Source organism: Vigna angularis, chromosome 9 (assembly GCF_016808095.1).
Source record: "Vigna angularis cultivar LongXiaoDou No.4 chromosome 9, ASM1680809v1, whole genome shotgun sequence".
NCBI lineage: Eukaryota > Viridiplantae > Streptophyta > Magnoliopsida > Fabales > Fabaceae > Vigna > Vigna angularis.
Genome location: NC_068978.1, coordinates 26023821 through 26045286, shown reverse-complemented (window position 1 = coordinate 26045286; position 21466 = coordinate 26023821). Strand labels below are relative to the sequence as shown.

Genomic DNA, 21466 nt, shown 5'->3' with positions numbered 1-21466 from the left:
AATTGTGTGTCTCGCATCAACAATGAGGCTTTATTGGATTGTTTTTTGAGTGGCCTTCAAACTGAGATTCGCAGGGATGTTATGGCTTTATCTCCACCTAGCCTGGTCAAGGCTGTTGCCTTAGCCAAATTATTTGAGGAGAAATATAACCCCCCTAATGCAGCCAAGAACCCTGTCTACCTACCTAGATCTTCAACCATTGTTCCTAACCGCACCTCATATAATACCAAAACAGATACCTCTTCTAGCTTACCTAAATCTACCTTACCACCTTTACTTCCCAATCCCAACATTAAACCTCTGTCTCAAACCAACAAACACCATCAAATAAGAAAACTTTCCCCCGCGGAGATGCAACTTCGAAGAGAAAAATGCCTTTGTTATTTTTGTGATGAGAAATTTTCCTTTAGTCATAAGTGTCCCAATCGTCAAATGATGTTGCTGCAATTAATTGATGATGACTTGGGGGATACTCGTGAACCTGATCCCCCTGATTTAATACAAACTGATAGTGAATTATGTAACCCCGAACATCATCTTTCACTCAATGCCATGAAAGGCGTAGGTGGTGTAGGCACCATTGGCTTCACTGGACATATTGGGCCTCTTGCAGTTAAGATTTTGGTTGATGGCGGAAGTTCTGACAACTTTATCCAACCTCGCATTGCTCAATTTTTAAAGCTACCAATTGAATATGTTACTGGCTTTCAAGTTTTTGTCGGCAATGGCCAATCCATGACGACCGAGGGGGTGATACAACAGCTAGCAGTGACAATTCAAGGTCATCAATTGATTGTTCCCGTGTATTTGTTTCCGGTTTCAGGTGCTGACCTTGTTTTAGGATCTTCTTAGTTAGCTACTCTTGGTTCGCACATTGCAGACTATGCCACGTCTACTCTTAAATTTTTTTCAGCATGATAAATTCGTTGTTTTGCAAGGGGAACATATGCTCCAACCTCAACCAACTCAATTACATCATATGCGCCGAATGCAGCATACACAATCTATTGCGGAATGTTTTTCCATTCAGCTAGTGCAGCTTGAGATTTCTGATGACTTGCCTCTTCAGTTCCCTACTGACTTATCCCCTGATCTGGTTGCCTTATTGCACAAGTATCAAAACATTTTTAAGCCTCCATCAGGCCTGCCATCTCCAAGACTGCAAGACCATGCTATTCCGTTACAAGAAGGCACTAAACCAGTTAAAGTTCGTCCTTACCGATATCCTCATAGCCAAAAGGAGCAAATTGAAAAATTGGTTCATGAAATGCTTGAGCATGGCCTTATCCAACCTAGCACGAGTCCTTTCTCATCCCCTATTTTGTTAGTAAAGAAAAAGGATGAATCATGGAGGTTTTGCATAGATTATCGGGCCTTGAATGCTATAACTATCAAGGATAGTTTTCCCATGCCCATTGTAGATGAATTATTGGACGAGCTCTATGGTGCACAGTATTTCTCGAAGTTGGACTTACTCTCTGGGTATCATCAAATTTTGGTCTAACCCGCTGATCATCATAAAACGGCATTTCGAACGCATCATGGCCATTACGAATGGTTGGTCATGCCATTCGGCCTCACTAATGCGCCAGCCACTTTTCAAAGCTTGATGAATCACATTTTTCAACTTGTATTACACAAATATGTGCTTGTCTTCAAAGGAGATAGTCATGAGCCTTATATGCCACTTCCTCTTACAACTTCTGAATTGGGTGCCATCTTACAGCCTGTGGCCATTCTACAAGCTAGAACAATTTTACAAGGTTCTAAGTTGCGTTCTCAGGTTTTGGTCCAATGGGATCCTTGCAACAATGCAGATACATCTTGGGAGGATGTCGAGTTTATTAAAACTAGTTTCCCTCATATCAACCTTGAGGACAAGGTTGTTTTTAAAGGGGAAGGCAATGTAACAAAGGTACCAGCTGGAAAATCTGACAGAGAAGATAATAATGCAGTAAATATACAAACAGAGGGGCAAAATATGGAAAATGATGGGGTAGTTACTAACAACCCGGAAATTCAGGAAGTGAGACGTGGGACAAGGACACGTACTCGAAACAGAATGCTGAGGGAATTTGTGTAAGAAATCCTTGATATATGGAGAGAGAATGTGAGAGGGAGGGGTATGGAAATTATTGTATCTTCTTCTCTGACCCTTCTGTGACTTTCTCTTACCTAAGATTGTACACTCTATTCGTCCACCTTTGTTGGGAGTGGATTGGTTATGAAATTTCAATAAAACAATAGAATCATTTCTTATTTTTTTTCTGTATTCTCTTTATTGCTTAACAAACCTTCAAACAAAATTAGGGAAACTGCTAAAATGGGCATGATCAAGAGAAATGAAGAACAAGAAGATACCTCTGGACACGTAGAAGGAAAAGTCTCTCAATCCTGTTGAACTCACTTTGGTGAAGAAACTGGATGCAATATACAATTATCAGAAGGAGAAAGAAGAAACTCATAATTTTTTCTGGACAAGGTGTACAACAAATTAGAAAAGATGAATAGGAAGCTAAGAAGTGATGAAAATAGTTTTGAATCAAATGAAGAATTTGAATCTACTTATTGTTTTTAGTTTCATGTTTTTCTTGCTTTTATAAATGTAATAACTATATAATTATTGATGAAATATGTTTTGAGATGTTTGAATGAGTTTGTTTGAATTTGTTTTAATATGAATACAAAACAAAGTTCTCTATTTTAAAGTTAAACATTTTTAAGCTCTTTTTTTTTAAGTTACTTTGTTTAAGTTGCATTAGTTTTTTTTTTCTCTAAATAATCGTTTGACAATCAATTATTTCGGTGTTTGTGCGCCCTAGTATCTTATTTTTGCTAATTGATTATTTTAGGAATTGATGTTTAAAAATAAATAGTTTCTAGTGTGTTGTGTGCACTGTTATTGAACATGCTTTTCCTTTGTTCTTTTTCGTATAATGCTCCAAGGGGGAGAATTATATGACTTATGAAGATTCTTTGCATGTTTGATGAATATGTAATTTTTTTTACTTTAGATTAAAAATATCTGTTTATACTCAAGTCTCTTTGCAATCGCTAATAAAGATATACACACACATTTTCTAAGATAAAAATGCAATTACCAAGTGTCCTAAAATTTTTAAAGAATTAAAAAAGGTTTCGTTGTGTTATGTTGTAAAAGTGTTGCAACAGTGTGTTAGAGTTAATAAGGTTAGGCATATTCTTGAATAGCAAAATAATATATAAGATCAAGATTATCTTGAAGTGAGTTAAGAGTAGATAGGATAGAAGTCCTCTTTGATATCAGTGTAGATTGAAACTTTATATCCTTTAGAGTATAGTGACTTATTTGTTGCATTGTATATACTCTTTTGTTAGTACAACTAGCTTTTTCTTGAGGGAAAAGCTCAACCTAGATATAGGATTAATGTTGATTTGAACTAATATTAATATTAATATTAATATTAATATTAATATTAATATATACATATATATTTATTTAATGAGTTTTTCCTTTATCATTGTCATCTTTTATTGTTCATTGAATTCTTGTATCAATAAAATTTCAAGGAAAGTTTTTTTTGGATTTTATAAGTTCATAAAAGTTTTGAAAAAGTGAAATTTAGTAAAAAAAAGTTTTAAAACCAACTCACTCCTTCTTGGCTTAACGAAGCTTATTGATATTGTCTTGTCCAAAAAAGAGTATGATATTTGAATCATCAAAAGACACAACAAAAATAAATAAGAGAAAAATGTGGAATAAAACAAGGATGGGGAGCCACAATTTAGCAAATTGATAAGTCAAGTGAAAATTTATCACAAGATGTCAAATTTTGATAAGAATCAGAGTTCTTAATTCCAGAACCAAGAGAATCATTTCTCAAAGAATGCAAATGCATATAATATGACTACAAAAGTGTTTTCATAAGCTTTTGGTACTTCTATATATAAGCACATAACTTTAAGAAAACCTAAAAATTTTAAAATAAGCCTAAATCCCAAAATGGGTAAAAAAAAAAACAAAAATTACAAACATAGACTTTCACCTAGCAAGGCCTATTTGCCCAACGAACACAAATTGACTCGCTAGTGAATTTAACATTCTGTAAAATTAAAATTTATTTAATTTCTTAAATTATTCTTCATGTTCTTTAAGTTCCCTCGTTGATGGAACATTATAAGATTTAAGGAGACATGTTTTGATCTTTAACCTTGTCATGCATCATTTGAATTGCAAATGTTCTTGCTCAAGGTCTTCTCGTATATGTTTAGGAGATAATCCTCTATCACTTGTCCTTTCACAATTTTTTTAATAAACCGCTTATCTTCTAGCTATATTACTTTTCCAAAGATAACACTCTATCATATGCTCATTTCGTTTATTGTTATTTGTTAAACTTCAAAACATATGAGGACATTTAGCAGTTCAGTCTTATAGACGATCATGTTTTAACACGATTTGTCTAATATAAGGTCAAAAAATCTGCTTGGTGACCATCTAGGCTTAATAACTTGTTCATTGGATTGATGGTTGACCATCTGATTTGATGCATAGATAGTTGGTCTGTTTGGTGACCGTTCAGGCTCAATCCCTCTCTTCGTCGAGCTAACGGTGTGGTCATTCAACCAAACTCATAATTCATAACTGGTTTGATGGTTAACCATTCAAGATATAGTTGATTGTTCGGGTTTTGGCTAATCATACAATACATATACTATGTTAATCTATTAATTGGTCATCTTATCAAATATCAAACTATTGTAGTAGTAAACACTTTCTTAAGTATTTTATCAATTAGGTGCATACTTTATCAATTACGTGCATCCATTATCATCTTATTTCTACATGACACAATTGTTAAGGCTCATAATATATTAATTTATCTATTTTGATCATATTTTCTCATTGCTAAGTTTGACCTTAAATATATTTCATAATATTTTGCATTGTTCGATTATTGCAATATATTGATACCATTTGTGATCCTATTTGTTCCCGATATGAGATAATGTATAGAAATGTCATTTAATTCAAATATTAATGATTGGAATATAAAATCTTTTTCTTTTCCTTAACCTAAAATTCATTAGCTAAATCAAAGTATCTTTATTAATTTGTCATACTTAATAGATCATATCTTGTGTTGTGAGATGACACATATAAAATGTATTGGGTTGTTTAAACATGCATTTTTATCTTGTATTATTCAATTTGATCAATAGATATGAAAAATAATCATGTCCTCCCAAAATTCATTTTGTATCAATTATGTATCAACTTCCTAATGTGTAATGTCTTGACAATATTGATTCTTTGCTTATATCATCAAAGCATTGAAACATTTATTAATTTGCTAAATACATTGGTTCAAATTTTTAGTCTTCTGATATTTTTTGAACCCCGTGTTTTGATTAGTAATGAATTAAATTATTTATGTGTTGTTTCTATGATGCACTACTTCGATTTAATACTTTAATTTTTTTTATATCTATAACATTATTGAATATATAATTTTGATGATTTATAATTAAGGACTTATTTGGATATGTATACTCTAATAATCAATAATAAACTGTGTGAACTTTCTATGCATGTACATGGCTTCACTTTGTTAAGATCGTTGCAAAATATTTACTTTAGACAACTAAAAAAATGGCGAATTGATTTTTTAATAAGAAATTATTCCTTTAAAATTTTCCCTTTCAAAATCAGAGTTGCAATAAAATCATTTTCAGTAGACAATTAAATAGAGTAGGAAAGAAAATTACACAAACTAATTTATACAGATTTAGATTAAAAGAAACTAATAACTAAAAAATAAACTGAAACTATAAACAAGAGCAAGAACAACTTAAGAAATAAAACACTTCTCTTAAAGCCACAATAAATGTGAAACATCTCCCTTGAAATCCATAAGAAATTAACACCTCATTTGAGTTCCACATGGGATGAACATCTTCTTTGAGTCCCATAAGGGATGAACACCTTCTTTGAGTCGTACAAAGGATGAAGATACATCTCATGAGACACACAAGAGATGAAGAAGCACTTTTCCTAAAATCACAAAGAATAAACACCTCCTTTGAATCACACAAAAGATGACCAGCTTTACTTAAAAACATAAGCAACACCTTATCATCTAATATCAAACTTAGTAAAATTTACACATTTTACCCACACTAGGTTTTTCAAAGCTTTTCACATAAAGTTCTCAAGTTTTCTAACTTTTTTTACATTATCGCATGAGAACTCATCCTCTTTATATAAAAGTCATTTTCAAAATTAAGGTCAGAATATGAAAATTCAAGTTAACTCTATCACTAATAATCAATTATTGCAAGCAACAATATATTATTCCCTTAGTGTTTCTTAAACAAACTTTTTCTCTATATTTTTCAATGGTTGTCAATAATAAACTATTATAAATTATAATCAATTATTCTCATAGTTCAAAAAGATTTTTTCAAAAAATTTATTTATCCTCGATTTGTCCAAATTTAGATTTTCTTAATATTGCATTATGTGCTTACATGGTTTTTGGTTTAATCCTCCTATTTTGATACTATTTTTTTTAGATTATATGATTATTTTTTCGCTTCAAGAACAGGAGATGCAAAGCTCTATAAAGAAACACTAAAATGATCATTTATTAAAATATTGGGACTATTCAAATTCAAATTAAAAAAATAAACAAATCAATAATATTTACAAAGTAGACAAATAAATTTATAAAATAATGAATATATATTAATTATTTAATGAACACTAATCTATTTAAATAATATGTATACATTTTAGATAAAATGATTTTTAAAAATTCCACAATTTCAATTTCTAAAAGAAATTTTTAAAAATTACATTAAAATTCAACTTTCGAAGAATTAAGTTCCAACCTATTTTAACGAGAATAATGAATTAAAATGAATGTCAAAACTCAATTTCTCGATAATACCGTGAATTACAAACCATGTTATTTGAATAAATATTGCAAATGATATACTATTTGGAATATTGTTTTGAACTTGCTACTTTCGAAAAAGAATTTTTCTATCTTCTCCCATCAAAAGTCATTCAATATGAAGCAATTTCTTGTATATCTATAGCTTTCTTCATGCACTTCCACAATTTCTTTTCCCATTTTGGTTTTTTTAGATTGTATAATTTGGATGTTATTTGTTGATTTTTGGATTGTACAATTCATTTTTTTTTTGTTTCGGATTGAATAATCTATTTTTTTTTCAAATTATATAATTCAAAAGTCATTTGAAAAAAAAATCAAATTAGTAAAAATGATTTTCAAATTATATAATCTAAAATACAAAATTAAATTTCAGATTTTAAATTTCGAAAGTTATTTAAAAAAAATACTTCCAAATTACATAATTCGAAAATTATTTTTACTTCCAAACTACACAGTCTGAAATTATTTTTAAATTGTATACTTTGAAAGTCCTTTTTTAATGAAAAAAAATTACTTCTTGCACAGTCCTAAGTCATTTTTGAATTCCAAATCATAGAATTTAAAAAGTCATTTTTAACTTCAAAATTGCATAATTCGAAAACTTTAGGAGGTGCAGACTTACAAAAGCAATAATGAGAACTCTTGGGGGTCTCATCATCTATATAGTAATGGACAAGGATAAAAATGACGAGACAAGCGAATAATATCTTCTCTACGTGACTGCTCATAAAATTAATGCTGCTTTCTCGATTCCTGATGTAAAATATTGAACCTTCGATAGGGTAGAGACTTTTGACATGCAGATCATGTTAAAAAAATACTAATAAATGTTGAAATTTTCACAAAAAACCTTAATATTTAAGAAACAAAGCTCTATCACTTTATCAATAGTTAAAGACCAAGTGCCCTTCCACAACAACTTTTAGATAGAAGACTATTCATGAACCCATTGTAACATTCCAACTTTCCGAAGCTTGGTCACTAATGATATCTCAAAACATAGTGAAATCAAATTTTGTTGCAACAAATGGAACAAACAAGAACAATCCAATAGAGAATTTGATTTTATTCGTCTCTTGAAAAAAATATATGTATCCAGAAGACAGAGATGGAATAATGAAAAAGTTATGATTCATCTATTGAATAATAAAACATAAAACAAATTCAGTATAAATTAGTCAAAAGTTGAGAGCCCAATACAAAAGGATGGATCATTCATCCGTAGATTCAGTATTTTCTACGGATGCATCAGTAGTCAGAACAGAAGTGACTGAATCTATTGCAGAATCTGAAGTTTTAGAATTGTCTGAATCTGCAATGTTTGTCTCAACTGCAGACTTTGAAATGAGTCCTCGTGCTTCCATAGCTTCACGTGCTGCTTTTTCCTTTGCTCTTTTGGCTCTTTCCAACACATCTTCCTGCATGAGCATTATTATTTTCTAACAGCTAACAGACAGGTATATACATCTACAGGGAAAGTAGTAGAAGCTAGAAAATGGAATGCAAAGCAATTGATCAACCTCAAAATGCAAAGAAATTGATCAACTTCAAAATGTAACATTTATGTGCGAGAAGCTAGATAACACGGATACTGTAGTTATATTGAAAAGGCATCATCAATATAATAGATTTAATATCCTCTGATAGTAAAGATATGAAACGAGAATGAACTAAAATGTTTCTAATAATACATATATAATCTAAATATTCTTTGATTATAAAGGATTTGCACCTTGTTTCTATAATTATAACACTCTCTCGAGTTGGAACATATATGATCGATCCTTGGTTCTCTTGGAAGCTCGGTGAATATGGTGGGCAACTAAACTTCCTCAGCAAGATCATAATGTAGCATATTCATGTCAAGTTGAAATAGAGCCCAATGATGAATAACTTCCATTGAGAAGAGAAGACCAATGAATGTCATTTTGGTAAAAAAAGTGAAAGTTCTAATGTAATCTTGTCCTTGGATTTGTGTACATCCTATGGCAACCATACAAGCTTTATAATAGAGAATTTTACGATCCGAAATTGTTTTAAGTGTATAACTACCAACACCCAGGATCATGGAGATAGTGTCAAGGAAAGGATCATGCAAAGAAGATTGATCGTGGTGGGAAAGTGACTGCATGTGTCTTCATTAGAAGGGACATATGTATAGTATGGGACAGGCTCAAAGATAGAGACATCCGGAAAAAAACATCAATACCCTTTTCTAAGAACGATAATATCCCAGGAAAACACATTTGAACGACTGAAGAAATAGTTTATCTCGACCCGGCATGAGATTATATACAAAACATGTGGTACTAAAATCACATGGAGGAAGAGTATTTAGAGGCTAATGAAGAAAAAAGATAAAGTGCCAATACCTTATCATTATGGACGGATGATGACTCTGAGTTAATGAGATAACATGTTATTACTAAACTATTCCCCCAACGGTTTCGAATATGACGGTGAAAAAGATGTGAACCAAATAGTTTTAATATGTTTTAATATGTGAACCAAAGAGGATATGAACATTCACAAAGAATACCCTTGGATGCCATGAACTACTAGAATGGTGAGATAGATGGTCATGGGACATTATCACTATGAAAAATACAAATCAATATACCAAATTGTGTTTTTGATTTCACTAGAAAAATTTTAAATATAGAAAAAAAAATTTATCAAGTTTAGAATATTCAACATAAAGGTAACATAATATTTAAACTCAAAATGTGTAACAACACAGGAAAGACCCCAAAGATCAAAGTGAACTAAAGAAAAAGGACACAAACCTCTTTTGTTAAAACACTGGCAAAAATGCTTTCTCAAATGACATGAGTCAGAATTTTAATTAAACAATTGTTTTAAACTAGGTACCATCTTTTGCAATTTTTTCAACCAAGGATGTGTTAATTGTGTATGAATCATCATTGGAACAACTACAAATGCACATACCAATGGTGACAAAAAGAGATAGCAAAGACTAAGTGACTCATATACAACGTCACTCATTTACCTGATATCTAGTCTTGCAAGGCAATATTACTTTTAATGAAGGTGTAGATAACATCATGGGGTTGGGTCAATAGGGTGACAAATAGTAAAATAAAAGGACAGGTAGGGATATAAAGAATAAAGTCAACAGTAAGAGATAGAGGAGTCCAGTAGTGCCAAAGCCGCAAGCTTTTGTTTGTGAACAATTGACAGTAGTGATAAAAGTGGGAAATTGTCACTAGTAGTAAACAAAGAGAAAAGAGACAATTAATAGATATATGATTAGTAGCACCATAGTCAATGTTAGAAAGACCAAGAGAGAGAGATTGAGGGAGACAAGCACATGAATTATCAGTGTGTGCCACCAAGGTAGTGTTACCAATAGATTGGTGAGCCTCACCATTTGATAAAGTCTTCAAATGTTGTTGGAATCATGCAAGGCTGATCAGTTGGTAGTATAGGGGCAACGGTGACTCAACAGTAGGTGCATTGAGCACATGAGTCATTAGTGTGTGCCACCAAGTTAGTGTTACCAATAGATTGGTGAGCCTCATCATTTGATAAAGTCTTCAAATGTTGTTGGAATCATGCAAGGCTGATAAGTTGGTAGTATAGGAGCAACAGTGACTCAAGTACGTGCCTTGACAATATAGGGTGAACAAAGGCATTTTCCATGCAGCTAGCAATGTTTCCATTTTGGATTACTTTTAGTATTACATGACTCGATTTTGGAAGCCCAAGTTGAATAGTTAAACCGGTCCATCTTCTCAATATGAACAATATACTTAGAAAATATAGGAGAATATGTTTTAGATGTTGATTAGGCGCCAGAAGGCATTGTTGATATTTGGGAAAAGAATAATAATTATAATCATAGGAGAGAGAAAGACATCAGACCACTAAACAGAGTTCAATGGAGCCACAATCACGCAGGGTGTATTCGGAAGAACAAGGCAAACACGACAATAGAAGGCTGGAAGGCTGTCACTGTTCCACATGCTCCCCACACATTAGCAAGGGTGGTGAATTTATGGTCAGAAAGGACATGCATGAGGGTGCGTTCTGGGTCATGTTACCACATCCAAAATGTATCGTTCTGGGTCATGTTACCACATAAAATCTTAAAGCAGATCACTTTCCAATTAATAGACTTAGATACAAATTAATAGGCAAGCATTACTGTTTACAGAGTCATGAGGAAAACACGAGACAACATATTGCATAAATCCAGCAAAAGATAATGCCAGTTTAAACAGCTCCAAACCTGAAAGTCCTGCACTTGCTTTTGTTGTTCAGCTTGCAATCTACCAACGGTGCTCAAAATCTCACCAACTGTGGATTCAATGCGCTCATTTAGTGCTTCAGCTACAGCTTTTCCCAAGAAAAATGCATCCAGGATGCTTCTGTTGCTGCTATCACTGTCACCTGCATGATTCACTCACTTATTAACTGAGAAAGAAAATATAATAAAACAACATCTCACAGATAGAGAATTTTAAGTGGACTAATTTATCCTGCAAACTACTTGTTTACCAGTATGTAAACATAAACTACAGATTTGAAAAAGTAAATCCTTGAGAATGGATTATCATTAATCCTATATACTATTTGAAACATTACTATTAGAAAATAAGTGAAGAAACTGAATGCATACACTAAGGGTCTGCTTGATTCCTATTCTTCAAAATCGTTTTCTATTTTCTAAAAACAAAAAGGCAGATTTTGAAAACTGTTTTCAAAAGAAATGAGTTTTTCAAAGTTTAAAACATAATCCAAAACATCTTGTTTTTGGTTTCTACTTTCAGTTTTCTGATACTCAGTTACCTGACAATATTGAATCTTTTTTCCCCTCTCTTACTATCCACAAATTAGTTATAGAACACTGCTTTAAGAAATAATTTCTAACATCTAAAAGGCAAAAACAGAATCGGACCCCATAAATAATGGACATTCTTGAAATTCATAAGTCCCCACGAAACCATTTCTCAATCTAAAACGCCTTAAGGATTTACAAAATTAAAGGAATATAAAGAAGAAGAAAAAACATATCTCTCTAAGAATATAAGCTACTACAAACAGCAGAAAGGATGAATTTTTTTATCAAACAACAGCCACCCATGAAGTACAGAACTTGATATTAATAAACAAAAACCCCTTTCACATCATTGAAAAACACATCAGCGTGCAAGGGCTAAAAAGAAGAAAGAACAATAGTGTACCAGAGCCAGGGCCACCGGGCCAGATGCTACAGTTGCATCGAAGTGCAGTGTTTTGAGAACCCCTTTTGCGGGGAAGTTCAATGCGCGAGGATTTGGAAGAAGAGGGAACAACGGAATTGGAAGAAAATAAGGGACAAAAAGAAACATTGGTTTTGGACAACGTAGTAGACGGTGAAGGTGAAAGTACAGTGATCATTTTTTCAGAAACACACTCTCTCTCTCTTGCTGTGCCGCTCTTGTTCAACCCCACTTGTCAAAAGATCTGAACAGAAATTTTGTTACAGATATACTAAGAAACTTAAAACAAAGACGTTATTTAATTACTTGTCGGGAAAGTGCTACCTAATACAAACAAACAATTTATATTTTTTTAAAAGTATCTTCTAATAATTTAATTCATTAATTGAAATTTACTTAACAAAATTATGATTTTCCTAATTAATTTTATATTGGTTAATATAAAATAATTAAATTGAAAATTTATTAATACATTTTTAGAATTAAATTATTAAAACAAATTGTAATGTTGGCATTGTTTATATTGCCCCCACATATGCCATAATGAATTAAATGGCTCGACCATGTCAATTGAGTGAGGAAGGTAAGGTCTGATTTGTTGTGAAGATTAAAATCACTATGGTAAGTGGAGTAACGACAGTGATAGGATCATCGACATCAAGCTCGGACATTGTATTAGTAGGTGTGGATGACCTCTTATCACTAAATTATCTCGTTAGGATAGGTTTTAAGGAGACACAAATGGTTAATGGGTTTTTCATCTTTTCAAGATGAACTATCGATTCTGATTCTATTGTCGGGTTTATCGAGGAGGAGGTTCACTAGGGAGACACAAACACCAATGACATCTGAGTCCAATCATATAAGAGATTAACACTACTTTCTACCTAAAACCTTAAGACAATGGGTTAATGGGTCTTTCATCTTTATATAATATTCTACTTTCTTATTTCTATCCAATGTGGGACTTAGACTCACTTGGATTCCTAATACTTCCGACCATAAAAATACATGAATTTATTAGCACTGAGCACTGTATGTAGATATTCAAAGAGAATTTCATAAGTTTTTAAAAATTTCTAAATATTGGGTTGAAACTGACTCGGCGCGGCCTTTATCATATATGAGATTGAGAAGTAGACAAGGGAAAATATATTAAGGTCTTTAAACACATATTCATACATAAAAGTGAAGTCAACGGTATCAGATAAAGGCTTTTTTTGAAAAAAAAACTTCTAATTAGATAAGTAAATTTCTAGTTAGAAGTGAAGTTATGTCTAAGAGAAAACATTTAATAGATATAGTAAGGTTAGATGCTTGATCAATATGGTGTGAATATCAAAATGTGTGATGAAGACTTAGGCTTATATATGCTTTATTATTAATAGCCAAACGTGTTAATGTGTTAGATGAGTACAAAACTTATGTTCACTAGGTTAAAGCATTAGACGCCCTAGGTCTTTAGACGACCTAAGTTATTATGGCAAACGATTAAGGTGTTAGATGACCCAAATGGTTAGATGACCCTATGCAGCTAAAGTCATTAGATGACCTAAACAATTTAAATAGTTATAATGTTTGATATATATTTTGATCTCTGATTAATCATGCAAATTGATGTATTGATCTAAGTGTTTGGAATTGAAATCAAAATATATAAATTACAATGTTCAAAAAAGTATCTCTTGATGATTAAGTTCTGGAAGAAGAAACTTTTTGAATCAAATGTTCAAATAATCTGAATGTTAGGAAATAATTGATGAATAAACTATTTGATTGAATGTAAGATATTATTACTCTAACAATTCAAATGCATAATCAAAATACATAAAGTTTTCTTAACAAGACATTTGTCAATGACCTAGGTCCAACCAAACCTAACACATCAAACCTCTTCACGTTACAACAAACTCTAGATGAACCAAATCACTTATAACAACCAACTTGGACTGCTTAACGAAACACTTATACCGCTCAACGACACGTCACTCACTTGAACACCTAAGCCGCTCAATAACAACAACCAATAGCTTCTACAGGTTCTGGATTAAGATGTATATACCAACAAAACATTCCTTCTTATTGGCATATTGAGAACTTACCTGCCTTATGCGAGTAGTTCTCCTACCTAACCAACACCCTTCATTGTCAGACCTTCCCTTACCTTGCTTCCACCACCTTCATCATAAATATCGTATTCTTCTTTCAAACCCTTCATCTACTTTCTCAACCTCTTATTCTTCTTTTCTTGTCCACCTCTCACTCTCTCCTCTGTCTTATGAAGAATTCCCTCCACCTTTACTGTTACCCCATCTGGCGATGATGTTCTCCTTTCACCTCTTTGATGTTTATCAAATAAGGGGAAGAACTTAGGAGCATATACTCAGGGGGAGTACACTAGACGATAGGTTAGAATAAAATAGCATAGAATCAAGGGGAGTCTTTAGGTTCTTAGAAGTCTTCATGCATAGTATTGCACACATTCATGTTAATGTATTTTGATATGCCTACTCTATCATATAGAAGTCAAAAGTGGAAGTTAGAGACAAAGAAGGCATTCATGGAGTGTTCTCTTTGTCAAAAGTCGTGCTTAAGAGTTTGTACAACCTACTTTTGTTAAAGTACTGAAAAAACATGTCTGCTCTGACAAGTTTACTTTACCCTACGATTGTTACCTACGAAAAGGCTAAGAAAAATCCAAAGATAAAAAACAAGTACCATCTAACGAACATTTTGTTGAAGCCTATAGATTGAAGATTCTTGAAGAGAAAATCAAGAGAATAAGCACACGAATATTAACGAAATCATATAGAACAAAAGCAAGCTCAAAAGAAAAGAAAATACTCTCAAGCTTTATAGAATCATAAGCATATATTTGTAAGAAGAGAGAAAAACTCAAAAAAACTATCAAATTTAATTGTATTGTAAACATATCCTATTTGTGAGAGTAATTGTTTAAGGACTTGTAAGCGATCTGATTGATTTCAAATTTTGAAGAGAATACAAACACTTAACGGTTTACTCGGTGGGGTTAAACAGTAGCTAGACAAGTTTGTTTAGTGAAAACCAAGAGTGAGTGAAAATCAACTAGACAACATATCAAGAAGATACTAGAATTGTCTAGGAATACCATGAGTGGTGAAGAATATTGCACAATGAAGAGTTGGTGATACTCGATTATAGTCAGAGTAACTGTGGTTACTATGATTAATTAGGTGATACCAGGCGTGATGCAAATACTCAGTTGTAGTCTTGTTAAAGATTATAGTGAAACCCTCTAAGAGGTCTTAAAGGAGAACTAAATGTAACTTAATGGAGTGAACTAATATAAAATAACTGTGTTTATTACTCCAGCCTTGCAAAATGTTGTTACTTATAAACTCTACAGTTGCTTATTAACACAACCGTTTATAAAAGCTCTTGTTAATAAACACTATCCTTTTTAAGAGTCACCTTTCTCAAAACACTGTAGTTATTTCACTCCACAGACAACACACACATACCATTAAGCTAAGCTTATTTCGCTGATATCATATCATTTTTATTTCTATTTAACTTTTTTTTTGGAGATTTTATTATTTCACATTTCAAGTCAAACAAAAAATTTGGTCGTATGACAAAGACATGTACACGAGACCTTTACCCCACCATAATTAACTCTAGCTAATAAACAAATGGTAATTAATAAAATACCCTTATTTTATTAATTGACAAGTTTCCTAAATCAAACGTTCAAGAACATCTGCAACCAAGGTCTTACAACAAGGACTAATGAGGCTTGGGTTGTTATGAGTTTTGTCGAGTCTAACATTTTTTGCAGGTTTGGAATACCACTAGCCATCATTAGTGATTAGGGGACCTACTTTTGCATTAAACTGGTAGAGAATATGTTGAAGAATGATGCACATCGTATTGCTACACCATATCATGCCCAATCTAATGGACAAGTTGAGGTCTCTAATAGAGAGATCAAGAAGATATTACAAAAGCTAGTAAAACTAAATAGGAAGGATTGAGCTGCATGATTGGATGATGCACTCTAGACACATAAGACAACTTATAAAGCACCTATTGGCATGTCACTTTTGAGGGTTGTTTTTGGAAAGACTTGTCATCTACCCATGGAGATTCAACATCGGGATTGGGTTGTAAAAGCTTATAACTTGGACTTGGAAGAAGGAGGGAAGGAGTGAAAGCTTCAACTGCAAGAACTTATGCTCACAACTTACAAAAAGTCCAAGTTCTACAAGGAGAAAACCAAGAAATTCGATGACCAAAAGCTTGTGGCCAAAAAGATTTCAACATAGAACAAAAGATATTATTGTACAAGTCTAGGATAGGTTAAATAAGTTAAATTGCATTCCAAATGGAAAGGCCCATTCCCCGTCACACAAGTATTCCCTTTTGGAGAAGTAGAGAATAAGGAATAATTTTCAAATAAATTTTTCAAAGTGAATGACCATCGTCTTCAAATATTTAATAAAAATCAAGACATACTTAACAAGACGATGAATGAGGTGAATTTGACTAGTCTAACATTCCTTTCACCTTAAAGAAGGTAAGTACTTTTATATTTTTTTTTTTGCATTCTATATATATGACAATATATTTGAAAAAGAAAATAAACAAAAATAAAAAGCAATTGTTTTCAATAAATATTTGCAATGAAGGACGATAATAAACTCTAGAAAAATGAGTCATGTTGATATAAGTAAGTTGTTTTTATGATTTGCTGACTGGGTTGACTTGAGAATTTCTTGATTAAATATTTTATAAAATAATAATATTTTCTGATATTTAACTTGATTTTTTAATATTTTTTTATAAATAAAATAAATTATAAAGATCAAATGTATTTTTATTATATAATTATAATTTTAAATGAAAACTAAAATATGTTATAACAAAAATAAAATTATTATTATTATAATTATAAAACTAAATATTATAATTTTATTGTAAATAATTTTAATTTATTTTATAACTAGTTTTACAATTAAAAAAATGGTTAAGTTTATTTTACAATTAAAAGAATAATTAAGTTAAAAAAGTATCATATTAAAAAGACGTTTAAATTTAAAGAAATCGTAAAATTAATAAAATAATTATTTTAATTTGAAAAAAAAGAGATAAATTTAAAAAATAAATGTGAAAAGAAAAATCTCCTCAGATAATTATTTTAATTAAAAACTAAATTTGGAAAAAACCGTGAATATATATATATATATATATATATATATATATATATATATATATATATATATATATATATATATATATATATATATATTAAAAAGAATGGTCAGCATCTGTTTTTCCTATTATGTAAATTAGGAATTACGAATCCAGATTTATTCGATTAGAACCCATTGGGTCGGCTTTGAACCAAACGCGTTTAAAACCGTTCTTCAATCTATACCCTATTGCCTGTTTCAGTTCAACTATTAAACCCACACCACACTTGTGTCGTAGCACTCTTAACTGAAACCAGGTTTCTGGGAAGAGAGAAATGGCCCTGAGGCATCGTCTTACGAAGGAACTCTCGAAATTTCTCTGTCCCGTTACTCAAGCAGGTGCGTGTGTTTTCTACACTGCCTTTTCGTCTGCACTGCACTCTCTTATTGTTGCTCTGAAAGACAAAGACAAATTATTAAAGACGAAAAACTGTTATTGTATTTGTGATATTTTGTTTATTTTACTTAGTGCTAAGTTGATCGAATGTTTGTTATGATTTTTTCTCTTTTTTATGTTGTCTTCATTGACTCGATCATGTTCAGTATCTGAAAAACAAGATAAATTAATTCCACTTTTAGTCCTTATAGTTATAGTTACGGCAATGTGCAATTTTGGTTATTATAACAGTTTTTTTAATTTTGGTACACTGTATCATGTAGTTATTGGCGGGAAATGGTAATCGACAGGCTAGAATGTCAAGTGTGGAACATCTTATAAATAATTGACACTGTTATCATTAACGGACACGTTAACATTTTTTCTTAGCAATGGGATGATATATTAACACTGGACCAAAATTGCTTAATTTTAGAAAATTAGAAAATCAAAATGCACTATTAAACTTTTTTACTGACCAAAATATCACATTTGCAACACTACACGGATCAAAAGTGAATTTAAGCTGAACATAATTTATCTTCAATCATTGGAAGTGAGTTTATCCATATTTTTGGTGAGCGAGTGTCTATGTTATTCATATGGGGAATTGAAAAGTAGAACATTACTATAAAATGCAAAGGTGAGATTCAGTTCATCAGTCCAAAATTACAGATGTCAATCTGGCTGTATACTTATTAATCATTAGTTGATGTTTCCTTTGCGTTTTGCGTGTGTGCATGCTCTCCTGCATCACCAGATGTTTTGTTTTCTTAAAAGTTGTTAGAATTATGAAGTTGTGCCATGTAAATTTTGATTATTTTACCTTTTGGCATTGTTTGCTGATATGTTTATGATACCGAAGTTTGATTATTGGTACGTGGTCTTTTTATAATGCTTCAGCATATTATTTTCATTAACGAATTTTAACTTGATTATTTATATATTTATTTCACTCCGCCCTCTCTAGGTGTCTGTTGTCCTCAATCTAGCAAAGCTTTAGACTTAGTGGCTTTGTCTGTGATGCTGGTGCCTTCTGCTCGGAACCCAGCTGCTAATTGGAATCAAGCGAGAGAGTTTCATGAACACAGGTGATTGCTTTTTTGACTGACAGCATAGGAAGATAACATAAATTGTAGTGTCAGTCATCATTTGTGAATAAGATAGTATACTTAGTTTTTGACTATTCTCCGTATCAATTCTACTGTTTTAATTAGTATGCTGAGCTGAATCAGTTTTGAGTCAGCACTATGAAATAGTTAGCCAGGCGTCATTTTGTAAGGACAGATGGTTGGAGTCTGTTGTAGTACTGTTAGATTGTAACTAACTAGCTTGGAGCTCAATCTATCTGATTGAATATGCTTCTGTATTTTAACTCAATTAAAGAATAATACACTACATTTAGAATGTTTAATTTTGAAACATCATAATTTAGGATTTTGTAGCTTTCTTGGGTTTCTTGACTTCTGATCGCCAGTCTTATTCAGGATCTCAACAATGGCTGTTAAATTGCATGAACCTGCCACTGAAATTGATCTTTTATCTTTCATTAAGGCTTCACTGGATGAATTTGAAGGTATTACTTTTTGTTATGGTAGTCCATGCCCTTTCATATTCTTAAAGTTTTGTATGAGCCTTTCAAATTCTTCATATTTTGAGTGTTAGTTTTATTTTCTATATTCTGAAGCTTATGTTTTGCTCAATTATACATTTTAGTTTTGAATTGTATGCACCATATTTTTATTTTTTCTATCTTACTAGTTCATTTGTCAATAGTTTTAGATTCAATGAGTTAAATAGTCCATCCTCTCCACATTTTGCCAATTACGTAATTTATCCTTTCTTTAAAATGCAGGCACCCATCATTATTGGTTAAATAGATCTGAAAAAATTGACCAACTTTTTGGAGCCGATGGAATATTTTTAGTTCTAGCTGCAAGTAATTTCAATTGTGACATTACGCTTAAAAAATTAAAGACAATTCAAAAGAGGTATACAAAAGTTATATTTTCTCTCCTCACTTTGTATTAATGTACATTTGTATTAATTAAATATATTTTGGTGGCAGGTTTCCTCATATTAACATTATTGGTTTGGGAGCAATTCACTCTTCTTCTGATCAAGTGCACCTAATGCAGTTACTGATGGAAGAAAATATAGCATTCCCCATTTTGTTGTCTCAGCAGACATTTCCTAAGGTGAGGTAAATCTCTTTACTTGAAAGGATTAATTTGAAAGAGGGAAGATTTTTATTCAATTGTTTTATTTGAAACAGTACATCAGCCTCAATATATACAAAACTCTAACCCTATAGTCATAATTATATAGAGATCTCTAGAGTTTTCTAAGAGCTTCTACTAGTACACTCAATATCCTACTAATAATACCTTTGTTTAGCTTCTGGTGTGCATGAAGCCTTGATGCATGCAAAGACTAGCATTTCTATCATTATGAATTTTCTTTGTTTAATTCTTGCTAAAATATCCCTGGCCAAAATTTTCAGGAAGTAGTAAATGTATCACCCAACACATCTGAGAAGTGGCACCCGACTTCATCGTTGCAGATGTGGGGGATTCTTCTTCCAACTCCATTTCCATCCTACTTATTAAAACTAGATCATTGTAGGTCTGTAGCATGTTACTGTATATTAATTATGTGTTTGTCGTCATCGTGCAGTGGTGGCAGATTCTTCTTCCAACACCATCTCCATCCTACCTGTTAGGATATTTATCCTATTTTATCATCATTATAGTGTGTCAAGAGTTACCCTATTTATCATGATTATATTATGTCTAGGATTACCCTATTTATCATGATTATATTGTGTCTAGGGTTACCCTATTTATCATGTATTTGTGTATCAATTTATTCTTATAAATAGAAGATTGTGAGAGGGATCAATCAAGCCCTCTAGAATTATTTTACAGTTTCAATCTTAAGTTGGTATCAGAGCGGGTCGATCCCGCTCTGGTTTCTGTCTCGTAATATATATTTGTCCGGCGCCACAGTTCTTTGTCGCCCGCCGCTGCCCGCCGCCGGCCACCGTCAACCGTCGGCCACCGTCGGCCGTCGCCGGCCACCGTCCGGCCACCGTCTCCGGCCACCGTCCGGCCACCGTCACCGCCGGCCACCGCCCGCCATTGCCGGCCACCGCCCGCCATTGCCGGCCACCGTCGTCCATCACTGTCAAAGTTTCCTTCGTCTAAACCCTTAGGGTTTTCTTGTTCTTCGTTAGTACTATTCGTCTTCTTCAGAAATGGCGTCTGGCAGTACTCTTTCCTTCTCTGGAAGTCCATCAATTACCTCCGAGAAGCTAAATGGAAAAAATTATCTATCATGGTCTGCTGCCGTTGAAATGTGGTTCCTTGGCCAAGGGCATTATGACCACCTTGAGCGAGATGGAAGCCATGTGCCTACTGAAAAAGCTGATCAGTGGAAACAAGCAGATTTCCAGTTGTGTGCCCTGTTATGGCAATCAGTGGAACCCAAACTTTTTGTATCTTTGAGGGCTTTCAAAACTTGTCACTCCTTTTGGAAGAAAGCCCAAAGCATTTATGCCAACGATATTCAACGTCTCTATGACACTACGAATAAACTTGCATCTCTTAAAATGGCAGACCATGATATGGTGTCCTTCATGACTGAAGCCCAATCTGCTGTCGAAGAACTTAGGATGTTTTTGGAAGTAGA

The 21466-nt window shown here is 32.5% G+C and overlaps 2 protein-coding genes across 2 annotated transcripts in view; one reads left to right on the top strand and one right to left on the bottom strand.

Moving 5' to 3' along the window:
• Positions 1-7990: 7990 nt before the first annotated feature.
• LOC108346351 (uncharacterized protein At4g13200, chloroplastic) lies at positions 7991-12433 on the bottom strand. Its single transcript, XM_017585421.2, has 3 exons — positions 12149-12433; positions 11194-11354; positions 7991-8359 (listed from the first exon to the last, which is right to left on the bottom strand). Exons 1-3 carry the CDS (start codon positions 12342-12344, stop codon positions 8153-8155), a joined length of 564 nt encoding a protein of 187 aa, XP_017440910.1. The 5' UTR covers positions 12345-12433; the 3' UTR covers positions 7991-8152.
• Positions 12434-17514: 5081 nt separating this feature from the next.
• Positions 17515-21466, top strand: part of LOC108347389 (uncharacterized) — a 41403-nt gene continuing 37451 nt past the window's right edge. Inside the window, exons 1-5 of the mRNA XM_017586590.2 lie at positions 17515-17739; positions 18747-18867; positions 19264-19352; positions 19632-19767; positions 19845-19974. Of these exons, the coding sequence (XP_017442079.1) occupies positions 17676-17739; positions 18747-18867; positions 19264-19352; positions 19632-19767; positions 19845-19974 (540 nt within the window). The 5' untranslated portion in view covers positions 17515-17675. The remainder of the gene's footprint in view (positions 17740-18746; positions 18868-19263; positions 19353-19631; positions 19768-19844; positions 19975-21466) is intronic.

Coding starts and splice junctions, on each gene's coding strand:
- LOC108346351 (XM_017585421.2), bottom strand. CDS start 12,344: ATGATCACTGTACTTTCACCTTCACCGTCTACTACGTTGTCCAAAACC. Junction 11,355..12,148: donor GCCCGGTGGCCCTGGCTCTG/GTACACTATTGT, acceptor TGAATCATGCAG/GTGACAGTGATAGCAGCAAC. Junction 8,360..11,193: donor AGCAAGTGCAGGACTTTCAG/GTTTGGAGCTGT, acceptor ATGCTCATGCAG/GAAGATGTGTTGGAAAGAGC.